The sequence below is a fragment of the Leishmania mexicana genome, chromosome 14 (genome assembly GCF_000234665.1).
Source record: "Leishmania mexicana MHOM/GT/2001/U1103 complete genome, chromosome 14".
In the NCBI taxonomy this organism is placed as follows: domain Eukaryota; phylum Euglenozoa; class Kinetoplastea; order Trypanosomatida; family Trypanosomatidae; genus Leishmania; species Leishmania mexicana.
The window spans coordinates 445,696-459,173 of NC_018318.1; the positions used below are offsets into that span (position 1 = coordinate 445,696).

Genomic DNA, 13,478 nt, shown 5'->3' on the forward strand with positions numbered 1-13,478 from the left:
AGGCACGCGCCGCGAAGCTGGCTGCCCAGCTGGAGGCCACGGATGCTGCGAAGACCGCCGTGGAGCAGGACCGCGAGAGCACCAAGGCCGCATTGGAGAAGCGGCTTCAGGAATCCGAGGCACGCGCCGCGGAGCTGACTGCCCAGCTGGAGGCCACGGATGCTGCGAAGGCGGCTGTGGAGCAGGACCGCGAGAGCACCAAGGCCGCATTGGAGAAGCGGCTTCAGGAATCCGAGGCACGCGCCGCGAAGCTGACTGCCCAGCTGGAGGCCACGGATGCTGCGAAGGCGGCTGTGGAGCAGGACCGCGAGAGCACCAAGGCCACATTGGAGAAGCGGCATCAGGAATCCGAGGCACGCGCCGCGAAGCTGGCTGCCCAGCTGGAGGCCACGGATGCTGCGAAGACCGCCGTGGAGCAGGACCGCGAGAGCACCAAGGCCGCATTGGAGAAGCGGCTTCAGGAATCCGAGGCACGCGCCGCGAAGCTGGCTGCCCAGCTGGAGGCCACGGATGCTGCGAAGACCGCCGTGGAGCAGGACCGCGAGAGCACCAAGGCCACATTGGAGAAGCGGCTTCAGGAATCCGAGGCACGCGCCGCGGAGCTGACTGCCCAGCTGGAGGCCACGGATGCTGCGAAGGCGGCTGTGGAGCAGGACCGCGAGAGCACCAAGGCCGCATTGGAGAAGCGGCTTCAGGAATCCGAGGCACGCGCCGCGGAGCTGACTGCCCAGCTGGAGGCCACGGATGCTGCGAAGACCGCCGTGGAGCAGGACCGCGAGAGCACCAAGGCCGCATTGGAGAAGCGGCTTCAGGAATCCGAGGCACGCGCCGCGAAGCTGGCTGCCCAGCTGGAGGCCACGGATGCTGCGAAGACCGCCGTGGAGCAGGACCGCGAGAGCACCAAGGCCGCATTGGAGAAGCGGCTTCAGGAATCCGAGGCACGCGCCGCGAAGCTGGCTGCCCAGCTGGAGGCCACGGATGCTGCGAAGACCGCCGTGGAGCAGGACCGCGAGAGCACCAAGGCCACATTGGAGAAGCGGCTTCAGGAATCCGAGGCACGCGCCGCGGAGCTGACTGCCCAGCTGGAGGCCACGGATGCTGCGAAGGCGGCTGTGGAGCAGGACCGCGAGAGCACCAAGGCCACATTGGAGAAGCGGCTCCAGGAATCCGAGGCACGCGCCGCGAAGCTGGCTGCCCAGCTGGAGGCCACGGATGCTGCGAAGACCGCCGTGGAGCAGGACCGCGAGAGCACCAAGGCCACATTGGAGAAGCGGCTTCAGGAATCCGAGGCACGCGCCGCGGAGCTGACTGCCCAGCTGGAGGCCACGGATGCTGCGAAGGCGGCTGTGGAGCAGGACCGCGAGAGCACCAAGGCCGCATTGGAGAAGCGGCTCCAGGAATCCGAGGCACGCGCCGCGAAGCTGGCTGCCCAGCTGGAGGCCACGGATGCTGCAAAGACCGCCGTGGAGCAGGACCGCGAGAGCACCAAGGCCACATTGGAGAAGCGGCTTCAGGAATCCGAGGCACGCGCCGCGAAGCTGACTGCCCAGCTGGAGGCCACGGATGCTGCGAAGGCGGCTGTGGAGCAGGACCGCGAGAGCACCAAGGCCACATTGGAGAAGCGGCATCAGGAATCCGAGGCACGCGCCGCGAAGCTGGCTGCCCAGCTGGAGGCCACGGATGCTGCGAAGGCGGCTGTGGAGCAGGACCGCGAGAGCACCAAGGCCACATTGGAGAAGCGGCTTCAGGAATCCGAGGCACGCGCCGCGAAGCTGACTGCCCAGCTGGAGGCCACGGATGCTGCGAAGGCGGCTGTGGAGCAGGACCGCGAGAGCACCAAGGCCACATTGGAGAAGCGGCATCAGGAATCCGAGGCACGCGCCGCGAAGCTGGCTGCCCAGCTGGAGGCCACGGATGCTGCGAAGGCGGCTGTGGAGCAGGACCGCGAGAGCACCAAGGCCGCATTGGAGAAGCGGCTTCAGGAATCCGAGGCACGCGCCGCGAAGCTGACTGCCCAGCTGGAGGCCACGGATGCTGCGAAGGCGGCTGTGGAGCAGGACCGCGAGAGCACCAAGGCCGCATTGGAGAAGCGGCTTCAGGAATCCGAGGCACGCGCCGCGGAGCTGACTGCCCAGCTGGAGGCCACGGATGCTGCGAAGGCGGCTGTGGAGCAGGACCGCGAGAGCACCAAGGCCACATTGGAGAAGCGGCTCCAGGAATCCGAGGCACGCGCCGCGAAGCTGGCTGCCCAGCTGGAGGCCACGGATGCTGCGAAGACCGCCGTGGAGCAGGACCGCGAGAGCACCAAGGCCGCATTGGAGAAGCGGCTCCAGGAATCCGAGGCACGCGCCGCGAAGCTGGCTGCCCAGCTGGAGGCCACGGATGCTGCGAAGACCGCCGTGGAGCAGGACCGCGAGAGTATGAGGGCTTCTCTGGAGGCGCGTGCTGCGGAGCTGTCTGGTCGATTAAAAACCACTGCTGCTGCGAAGACGTCTGTGGAGCAGGAGCTGGACCGGACGAGGGTCACCTTGGAGGAGAGGCTACGTATGTCTGAGGTGCGGGCGGCGCAGCTGGGCAGCCAGCTGGAGGCCACGGATGCTGCGAAGACCGCTGTGGAGCAGGACCGTGATAGGACGAGGGCGGCTCTGGAGGCGCGCGCCGAGGAGCTGGCACGGAAGCTGGAGGCCATTACTGCTGTGAAGACCTCGGTGGAGCAGGAGCGCGAGAGCACGAGAGCAGCCTTAGAGGAGCGACTTCGAAGTGCTGAGGTTCGTGTTGCTGAGGTGGCGGCGCAGCTGGAGGCCACTGCTGCTGCGAAGACGGCTGTGGAGCAGGACCGTGATAGGACGAGGGCGGCTCTGGAGGCGCGCGCCGAGGAGCTGGCACGGAAGCTGGAGGCCATTACTGCTGTGAAGACCTCGGTGGAGCAGGAGCGCGAGAGCACGAGAGCAGCCTTAGAGGAGCGACTTCGAAGTGCTGAGGTTCGTGTTGCTGAGGTGGCGGCGCAGCTGGAGGCCACTGCTGCTGCGAAGACGGCTGTGGAGCAGGACCGTGATAGGACGACGGCGGCTTTGGAGGCGCGGGCTGCGGAGCTAGCAAGCAAGCTGGGGGCCACTGCGGCTGCAAAGGCGTTGATTGAGCAGAACCGCGAGAGTACGCGAGCGATCTTGGAGGAACGGCTTCGGATTGCGGAGGCGCGAGCTGCGGAGCTGGCTATGGAGCTGGATGCCACTGCTGCTGCGAAGACATTGATGGAGCAGGACCGCGAGAGCACGAGATCAGCCTTGGAGGAGCGACTTCGGACTGCTGAGGTGCGTGTGGTGGAGCTTGCTAGTCAGTTGGAGGCCACTGCTGCTGCGAAGACGGCTGTGGAGCAGGACCGTGATAGGACGAGGGCGGCTTTGGAGGCGCGGGCTGCGGAGCTGGCAAGCAAGCTGGAGGCCACTGCTGCTGCGAGGACGTCAGCGGAGCAGGACCGGGAGAGAAAGTGGGCCACCGTAGAAGAACGACTTCGGGCTGCTGAGGTGCGCGTGGCGGAGCTGGCGAGCCAGCTGGAGGCCACTGCTGCTGCGAAGACGGCTGTGGAGCAGGACCGTGATAGGACGAGGGCGGCTTTGGAGGCGCGGGCTGCGGAGCTAGGAAACAAGCTGGAGGCCACTGCTGCTGCGAGGGCGGCTGTCGAGCAGGATCGCGAGAGGACGAGAGCGACCTTGGAGGAGCGGTTGCGCGGTGCTGAGGTTCGGGCAGCGGAGCTGGCGGCGCAGCTGGAGGCTTTTGCTGCTGCGAAGACGTCAGCGGAGCAGGACCGTGCGAACACGAGGGCTGCTCTGGAGGCGCGGGCTGCGGAGCTAGCAAGCAAGCTGGAGGCCACGGATGCTGCGAGGGCGGCAGTGGAGCAGGATCGGGAGAGGACGAGAGCGACCTTGGAGGAGCGGCTGCGGGGCGCCGAGGCACGCGCTGCGGATCTCGCGCGCAAGCTGGAGGCCAGTACGGCTGCGAAGACATCGATGGAGAAGAACCGAGAGAGCGCGAGGGCTGCCATGGAGGAGCGGTTACGCGGCGCCGAAGTGCGGGCTGCCGAACTGGCGACCAAGCTACAGGTCTCTGCTGCGGCGAAGGCGGCAGTGGAGCAGGACCGCGAGATGATGAGGTCCACATTGGAGAAGCAGCTTCGCGACTCCGAGGCACATGCTGTGGAGTTGGCACGACAACTGGAGACCACGGTTGGGGCAAAGGCGTTGCTGCAGCAAGATCTTGATAGAATAAAAAGTGCCATGGAGAAGCGGCATCAGGAATCTGAGGCACGCGCCGCGAAGCTGGCTGCCCAGCTGGAGGCCACGAATGCTGCGAAGACCGCCGTGGAGCAGGACCGCGAGAGCACCAAGGCCGCATTGGAGAAGCGGCTCCAGGAATCCGAGGCACGCGCCGTGAAGCTGACTGCGCAGCTGGAGGCCACGGATGCTGCGAAGGCGGCTGTGGAGCAGGACCGCGAGAGCACCAAGGCCACATTGGAGAAGCGGCTCCAGGAATCCGAGGCACGCGCCGTGAAGCTGACTGCGCAGCTGGAGGCCACGGATGCTGCGAAGGCGGCTGTGGAGCAGGACCGCGAGAGCACCAAGGCCGCATTGGAGAAGCGGCTCCAGGAATCCGAGGCACGCGCCGTGAAGCTGACTGCCCAGCTGGAGGCCACGGATGCTGCGAAGGCGGCTGTGGAGCAGGACCGCGAGAGCACCAAGGCCACATTGGAGAAGCGGCTCCAGGAATCCGAGGCACGCGCCGCGGAGCTGGCTGCCCAGCTGGAGGCCACGAATGCTGCGAAGACCGCCGTGGAGCAGGACCGCGAGAGCACCAAGGCCGCATTGGAGAAGCGGCTCCAGGAATCCGAGGCACGCGCCGTGAAGCTGACTGCGCAGCTGGAGGCCACGGATGCTGCGAAGGCGGCTGTGGAGCAGGACCGCGAGAGCACCAAGGCCGCATTGGAGAAGCGGCTCCAGGAATCCGAGGCACGCGCCGTGAAGCTGACTGCCCAGCTGGAGGCCACGGATGCTGCGAAGGCGGCTGTGGAGCAGGACCGCGAGAGCACCAAGGCCACATTGGAGAAGCGGCTCCAGGAATCCGAGGCACGCGCCGTGAAGCTGACTGCCCAGCTGGAGGCCACGGATGCTGCGAAGGCGGCTGTGGAGCAGGACCGCGAGAGCACCAAGGCCGCATTGGAGAAGCGGCATCAGGAATCTGAGGCACGCGCCGCGAAGCTGGCTGCCCAGCTGGAGGCCACGAATGCTGCGAAGACCGCCGTGGAGCAGGACCGCGAGAGCACCAAGGCCGCATTGGAGAAGCGGCTCCAGGAATCCGAGGCACGCGCCGTGAAGCTGACTGCGCAGCTGGAGGCCACGGATGCTGCGAAGGCGGCTGTGGAGCAGGACCGCGAGAGCACCAAGGCCACATTGGAGAAGCGGCTCCAGGAATCCGAGGCACGCGCCGCGAAGCTGGCTGCCCAGCTGGAGGCCACGGATGCTGCGAAGACCGCCGTGGAGCAGGACCGCGAGAGCACCAAGGCCGCATTGGAGAAGCGGCTCCAGGAATCCGAGGCACGCGCCGTGAAGCTGACTGCGCAGCTGGAGGCCACGGATGCTGCGAAGGCGGCTGTGGAGCAGGACCGCGAGAGCACCAAGGCCGCATTGGAGAAGCGGCTCCAGGAATCCGAGGCACGCGCCGTGAAGCTGACTGCCCAGCTGGAGGCCACGGATGCTGCGAAGGCGGCTGTGGAGCAGGACCGCGAGAGCACCAAGGCCACATTGGAGAAGCGGCTCCAGGAATCCGAGGCACGCGCCGTGAAGCTGACTGCCCAGCTGGAGGCCACGGATGCTGCGAAGGCGGCTGTGGAGCAGGACCGCGAGAGCACCAAGGCCGCATTGGAGAAGCGGCATCAGGAATCTGAGGCACGCGCCGCGAAGCTGGCTGCCCAGCTGGAGGCCACGGATGCTGCGAAGACCGCCGTGGAGCAGGACCGCGAGAGCACCAAGGCCACATTGGAGAAGCGGCTTCAGGAATCCGAGGCACGCGCCGCGAAGCTGGCTGCCCAGCTGGAGGCCACGAATGCTGCGAAGACCGCCGTGGAGCAGGACCGCGAGAGCACCAAGGCCGCATTGGAGAAGCGGCTTCAGGAATCCGAGGCACGCGCCGCGAAGCTGGCTGCCCAGCTGGAGGCCACGAATGCTGCGAAGACCGCCGTGGAGCAGGACCGCGAGAGCACCAAGGCCGCATTGGAGAAGCGGCTCCAGGAATCCGAGGCACGCGCCGTGAAGCTGACTGCGCAGCTGGAGGCCACGGATGCTGCGAAGGCGGCTGTGGAGCAGGACCGCGAGAGCACCAAGGCCGCATTGGAGAAGCGGCTCCAGGAATCCGAGGCACGCGCCGTGAAGCTGACTGCCCAGCTGGAGGCCACGGATGCTGCGAAGGCGGCTGTGGAGCAGGACCGCGAGAGCACCAAGGCCGCATTGGAGAAGCGGCTCCAGGAATCCGAGGCACGCGCCGTGAAGCTGGCTGCCCAGCTGGAGGCCACGAATGCTGCGAAGACCGCCGTGGAGCAGGACCGCGAGAGCACCAAGGCCGCATTGGAGAAGCGGCTCCAGGAATCCGAGGCACGCGCCGTGAAGCTGACTGCGCAGCTGGAGGCCACGGATGCTGCGAAGGCGGCTGTGGAGCAGGACCGCGAGAGCACCAAGGCCACATTGGAGAAGCGGCTCCAGGAATCCGAGGCACGCGCCGTGAAGCTGACTGCCCAGCTGGAGGCCACGGATGCTGCGAAGACCGCCGTGGAGCAGGACCGCGAGAGCACCAAGGCCGCATTGGAGAAGCGGCTCCAGGAATCCGAGGCACGCGCCGTGAAGCTGGCTGCCCAGCTGGAGGCCACGAATGCTGCGAAGACCGCCGTGGAGCAGGACCGCGAGAGCACCAAGGCCGCATTGGAGAAGCGGCTCCAGGAATCCGAGGCACGCGCCGTGAAGCTGGCTGCCCAGCTGGAGGCCACGGATGCTGCGAAGACCGCCGTGGAGCAGGACCGCGAGAGCACCAAGGCCACATTGGAGAAGCGGCTTCAGGAATCCGAGGCACGCGCCGCGAAGCTGACTGCCCAGCTGGAGGCCACGGATGCTGCGAAGACCGCCGTGGAGCAGGACCGCGAGAGCACCAAGGCCGCATTGGAGAAGCGGCATCAGGAATCTGAGGCACGCGCCGCGAAGCTGGCTGCCCAGCTGGAGGCCACGAATGCTGCGAAGACCGCCGTGGAGCAGGACCGCGAGAGCACCAAGGCCGCATTGGAGAAGCGGCATCAGGAATCTGAGGCACGCGCCGCGAAGCTGGCTGCCCAGCTGGAGGCCACGAATGCTGCGAAGACCGCCGTGGAGCAGGACCGCGAGAGCACCAAGGCCGCATTGGAGAAGCGGCTCCAGGAATCCGAGGCACGCGCCGCGAAGCTGGCTGCCCAGCTGGAGGCCACGGATGCTGCGAAGACCGCCGTGGAGCAGGACCGCGAGAGCACCAAGGCCACATTGGAGAAGCGGCTTCAGGAATCCGAGGCACGCGCCGCAAAGCTGACTGCCCAGCTGGAGGCCACGGATGCTGCGAAGGCGGCTGTGGAGCAGGACCGCGAGAGCACCAAGGCCGCATTGGAGAAGCGGCTTCAGGAATCCGAGGCACGCGCCGCGAAGCTGACTGCCCAGCTGGAGGCCACGGATGCTGCGAAGGCGGCTGTGGAGCAGGACCGCGAGAGCACCAAGGCCGCATTGGAGAAGCGGCTTCAGGAATCCGAGGCACGCGCCGCGGAGCTGACTGCCCAGCTGGAGGCCACGGATGCTGCGAAGGCGGCTGTGGAGCAGGACCGCGAGAGCACCAAGGCCACATTGGAGAAGCGGCTCCAGGAATCCGAGGCACGCGCCGCGAAGCTGGCTGCCCAGCTGGAGGCCACGGATGCTGCGAAGACCGCCGTGGAGCAGGACCGCGAGAGCACCAAGGCCACATTGGAGAAGCGGCTCCAGGAATCCGAGGCACGCGCCGCGAAGCTGACTGCCCAGCTGGAGGCCACGGATGCTGCGAAGGCGGCTGTGGAGCAGGACCGCGAGAGCACCAAGGCCGCATTGGAGAAGCGGCATCAGGAATCTGAGGCACGCGCCGCGAAGCTGGCTGCCCAGCTGGAGGCCACGAATGCTGCGAAGACCGCCGTGGAGCAGGACCGCGAGAGCACCAAGGCCGCATTGGAGAAGCGGCATCAGGAATCTGAGGCACGCGCCGCGAAGCTGGCTGCCCAGCTGGAGGCCACGAATGCTGCGAAGACCGCCGTGGAGCAGGACCGCGAGAGCACCAAGGCCGCATTGGAGAAGCGGCTCCAGGAATCCGAGGCACGCGCCGCAAAGCTGGCTGCCCAGCTGGAGGCCACGGATGCTGCGAAGACCGCCGTGGAGCAGGACCGCGAGAGCACCAAGGCCACATTGGAGAAGCGGCTTCAGGAATCCGAGGCACGCGCCGCAAAGCTGACTGCCCAGCTGGAGGCCACGGATGCTGCGAAGGCGGCTGTGGAGCAGGACCGCGAGAGCACCAAGGCCACATTGGAGAAGCGGCTCCAGGAATCCGAGGCACGCGCCGCGAAGCTGGCTGCCCAGCTGGAGGCCACGGATGCTGCGAAGGCGGCTGTGGAGCAGGACCGCGAGAGCACCAAGGCCGCATTGGAGAAGCGGCTCCAGGAATCCGAGGCACGCGCCGCAAAGCTGACTGCCCAGCTGGAGGCCACGGATGCTGCGAAGGCGGCTGTGGAGCAGGACCGCGAGAGCACCAAGGCCGCATTGGAGAAGCGGCTCCAGGAATCCGAGGCACGCGCCGCGAAGCTGACTGCCCAGCTGGAGGCCACGGATGCTGCGAAGGCGGCTGTGGAGCAGGACCGCGAGAGCACCAAGGCCGCATTGGAGAAGCGGCTCCAGGAATCCGAGGCACGCGCCGCAAAGCTGACTGCCCAGCTGGAGGCCACGGATGCTGCGAAGACCGCCGTGGAGCAGGACCGCGAGAGCACCAAGGCCACATTGGAGAAGCGGCTCCAGGAATCCGAGGCACGCGCTGTGAAGCTGGCTGCCCAGCTGGAGGCCACGGATGCTGCAAAGACCGCCGTGGAGCAGGACCGCGAGAGCACCAAGGCCACATTGGAGAAGCGGCTTCAGGAATCCGAGGCACGCGCCGCGAAGCTGACTGCCCAGCTGGAGGCCATGGATGCTGCGAAGGCGGCTGTGGAAAAGGAGGGGGAAAGCTCGCTGGCATGGATGGAGGAGAAGCTGCGGGGCTCTGAGGCTCGTGCTGCGGAACTGGCTGCCCGCCTAAAGGCTAGTGCTGCTGCGAAGACGTCGGTGGAGCAGGACCGCGCGAAGATGAAGGTGCTGTTCGAAGAGGAATTATGTGATGCGAAGGCGAAGTTGGCATTGGTGGAGGGATCGTTGGCGGAAACCAAGTTGGAGTTCAAAGGTCGTGTCGAGGAGCTGGAAGGGGAGTGCGAGAAGCTGAGAAATGATAAGTCGAGGTATGCGAAGATGGTCCAGTCGCTGGAGTATCAGACGCGTATTGATGAGGCGCGGCTTAAGGCGCGTCGTGATGCGGTGCATCGGAAGGAGTGAGGCAAGGATGGTGTCGCAGGGAGTTCGTTGGCGTCGGTGTGGTGGGGAGGTGTTCTGCTGTGTCGCCGGCGTTCGTGTCATGTTTTCGCGGCGCGGTTCTGCTGTTTTTTTTCTTTTTTTTCTTATTATTATATTTCGGAATATTATTCGAGATAACGTCCGCGGACTGACATCCTGCGCGCGGTCGTGACGGGAGTTGCGCATCGCGCGTGCGCGGTGTACAGTACCGCCCGAGGTTGTTGTCATGTTTTCGATTGCGAATCAATGTTGCTGGTGGGCTTTGCAGCACGTTCATCGAGATGCTTTTCTCCCCCCCTCCCAAAGGCACACACACACACACCCAAGGTGCACCCTCTTCGTCCACGTGTGTGTGATGAACGGGGGTGCTCAGCCTCCCTTCTCGGCGCTACCATTCGCACAACGTCACGCGAAGTAGGAACGTCGTTGGCTGTCCGTTGAGCGCGAGCTTTCCCCGCAAGCTCACGCGCAAGCTATTCTTGTGGCATCGAGGGGTCGCACACGTGGGGTGATCTTCGGGCGAGGTGATTGGTTCGAGCCCACGTATGGTGTTGCCAACCTGCTGTACGTTTGGTGGTGCTGGCGCTACGTTGGCGTCGAGGTTGGACATCGAGTGTCGAGTCTAGCTGCGTTGGTCTTCCCGCTCTTCCTGTTTTTTGGAAGTACATGACTGCCACTTTTAATCCGGTTCTACATTGTCTCTCTCGCTCTGGCCGTCACCACCTCCCCTCCTCTCCCCTCCCCTCCCCTCCACACACACACACACGTCGGCGTGCCTGGGCGGCACCCTTCCTGTGTCTGTGCTCGCATGTTGCTTGCGCCACGGCGGCATTGGTGCGTTGTATTTCGGTACGGCCCGGATCACTTTTCCGCTGCGCCTGACAACATGCATGCGCCGACACACGTGTGCAACTACCATCTCTGAGTCTGTCCAACCAGATCTTTGTTTGGTGGTGATGGTGATGGTGGTGGCAACACGAAGCCAAAAGAGGATTTCTCGGCACGCAACCTTGTTCAGTGCACGCGCAAAGGTCATCCTGCGGCACACACGTGCATCGAAAGACGGTGGCAGCTGCGACAGCAGTGTCGTCCCGTGACTGCTGAGAACCCAGAGAGTCCGACCTGGTCGCACCCAGATAGCCCCCTCCCCCTTTGCTTTCCTTTCTTCCCCATCACGCACACGCACACGCACACACTGAGGCAGATAGACAGCGACCCTTTCCCAGACACATCACACGCATAGATACAAGGAAACGCGCGCACACCTGCGCACCTTCACAGAATTTCACGACAACACGGAGAAAAAACAACACAGCACCACGAACCCATCGACCGTCGCGGAGCTCTATCACTATTCTGCCCGCTTCTCTACCGCATCTTCGTGCGTGCCTGCGTTTGCCTTGGCCCCGTTCGACGTCTCCACCGTTGGCACTACCTTTTTCTTCACCGCCACTCCGTCTCCTACGCGCCGTTGCAGCCTTTTTCGTGCATTCGGCTCTCGGCGTGTACAGCGTACCAGATCGGCAGCATCCCCTCCGCCGTTGCTCGCTCATTACTCAGCCGCGCTCTCTGCGGCGTTTCTCGGTGCGAGGTAACGTGTATATTACTTGTATCCCTGCGGCACTCCCACCGCTCCCGCGTATCTCCTCAGTTTCCCTCCCGGCACGTTAGCCGCTTATCACGGCGTGCTTACATGCGCCGAGGCTCCCTCCACCGGTCCTGCCCCTGTCTGGCTCGATAGTAGCGGTTTCGAGCGACGCGCTGCCTCGGCACGTTTGTGCGTGCAACAGCTTCTCCATGTCGTTTTCTCCTCAATCACCTTCGCGGCGCGCACCATCCCGCCCCAATGTACGGAGTTCTACCCTCAGCACCAGCAGCAGCACCGCTGTGTTGCCACCCGTCACCTCGTCCGACTCCATCAAGGTGTCCGTGCGCGCTCGCCCCTTCAACACAAGGGAGCGCTCCGCCGATCCCACGTCATCCCTGTGCTGCCTCCAGATGGATACCGTCGGTGGCACCGTGCGCCTCCTTTCCTCCCTCAGCACCGCCTTGTCCTCTGTCGACAGCGTCCGTGGCGGTGCCCGTTCCGGCCTGGGTAGCTCGCACATGAGCAACGGTACGGTTTTCCAGTTCGATCACGTGTTCCCGTCTCTGGAGACGCCGGACGCGTGTGGCGCGACCCCTGCGACGCAGGCAGACGTGTTCCGGACGATCGGGTACCCGCTGGTGCAGCACGCGTTCGACGGGTTCAACTCGTGCCTGTTTGCGTACGGGCAGACGGGGAGCGGGAAGACGTACACGATGATGGGTGCGGACGTGAGCGCGCTTAGCGGTGAGGGCAGCGGCGTGACGCCGCGGATCTGCCTGGAGATCTTTGCGCGGAAGGCGAGCGTGGAGGCACAGGGGCACTCGCGGTGGATTGTGGAGCTCGGGTACGTGGAGGTGTACAACGAGCGCGTGTCGGACCTGCTTGGGAAGCGGAAGAAGGGCGCGAAGGGCGGCAGCGAGGAGGTGTACGTGGACGTGCGCGAGCACCCGAGCCGCGGCGTGTTCCTGGAGGGGCAACGGCTGGTGGAGGTTGGGAGCCTGGACGATGTTGTGCGGCTGATCGAGGCCGGCAACAGCGTGCGGCACACGGCCTCGACGAAGATGAACGACCGGAGCAGCCGGAGCCACGCGATCATCATGCTGCTGCTGCGCGAGGAGCGGACGATGACGACGAAGGGCGGAGAGACGATCCGTACTGCCGGCAAGAGCAGCCGCATGAACCTTGTGGACCTTGCGGGGTCTGAGCGCGTGGCGCAGTCGCAGGTGGAGGGACAGCAGTTCAAGGAGGCGACGCACATCAACCTGTCGCTGACGACGCTCGGGCGTGTGATCGACGTGCTCGCGGACATGGCAACGAAGGGCGCGAAAGCGCAGTACAGCGTTCCGCCGTTCCGCGACTCGAAGCTGACGTTCATCCTGAAGGACTCGCTTGGCGGGAACTCGAAGACGTTCATGGTTGCGACTGTGAGCCCGAGCGCGCTGAACTACGAGGAGACGCTGAGCACGCTGCGGTACGCGTCGCGCGCGCGCGACATTGTGAACGTTGCGCAGGTGAACGAGGACCCGCGCGCGCGGCGGATCCGCGAGCTGGAGGAGCAGATGGAGGACATGCGGCAGGCGATGGCTGGCGGCGACCCCGCGTACGTGTCTGAGCTGAAGAAGAAGCTTGTGCTGCTGGAGTCGGAGGCGCAGAAGCGCGCGGCGGACCTGCAGGCGCTGGAGCGGGAGCGGGAGCACAACCAGGTGCAGGAGCGGCTGCTGCGCGCCACGGAGGCGGAGAAGAGCGAGCTGGAGTCGCGTGCGGCTGCGCTGCAGAAGGAGATGGCCGCGACGCGACGGCAGGCGGACAAGATGCAGGCGCTAAACCTGCGGCTGAAGGAGGAGCAGGCGCGCAAGGAGCGAGAGCTGCTGAAGGAGATGGCGAAGAAGGACGCCGCTGTCGCAGAGCAGCACCGACTTGTGGCTGAGAAAGAGTTGATGCTGCAACAGATGGTCAACGACCTGGACAAGGAGCGCAAGTCACACGAGTGTGTGATGGCGTCTTTGCAAGCCCATCAGGAACGCCTCATGGAGGCGCTTGAGGACAAGCAGCAGTCCGATGCACAACGGCTTGCCCTGACGGCAGAAAAACAGAAGCTGCAGGTTGAGTTGACGGAGCAGCAACAGCAGCAGTCTTCCTACATAGCGCGTCTTATCGAGCAGCTGAAGCGCACGGAATACGAATTTGTGCACAGAGAACACATCCACGCCCTCCTCACG

The 13,478-nt window shown here is 65.1% G+C and overlaps 2 protein-coding genes across 2 annotated transcripts in view; both read left to right on the forward strand.

The window, feature by feature from the left end:
- LMXM_14_1100 (putative kinesin K39) overlaps positions 1–9,653 on the forward strand; it is a gene marked incomplete at both ends in the record, with an annotated part of 14,928 nt that extends 5,275 nt beyond the window's left edge. The window contains one exon of the mRNA XM_003873434.1: positions 3–9,653. Within this exon, the coding sequence (XP_003873483.1) occupies positions 3–9,653 (9,651 nt within the window). The remainder of the gene's footprint in view (positions 1–2) is intronic.
- A 1,815-nt stretch (positions 9,654–11,468) lies between these two features.
- The window catches only part of LMXM_14_1110 (putative kinesin K39), a gene marked incomplete at both ends in the record, with an annotated part of 7,023 nt that continues 5,013 nt past the window's right edge, over positions 11,469–13,478 (forward strand). The window contains one exon of the mRNA XM_003873435.1: positions 11,469–13,478. Coding sequence (XP_003873484.1) covers positions 11,469–13,478 — 2,010 coding nt within the window.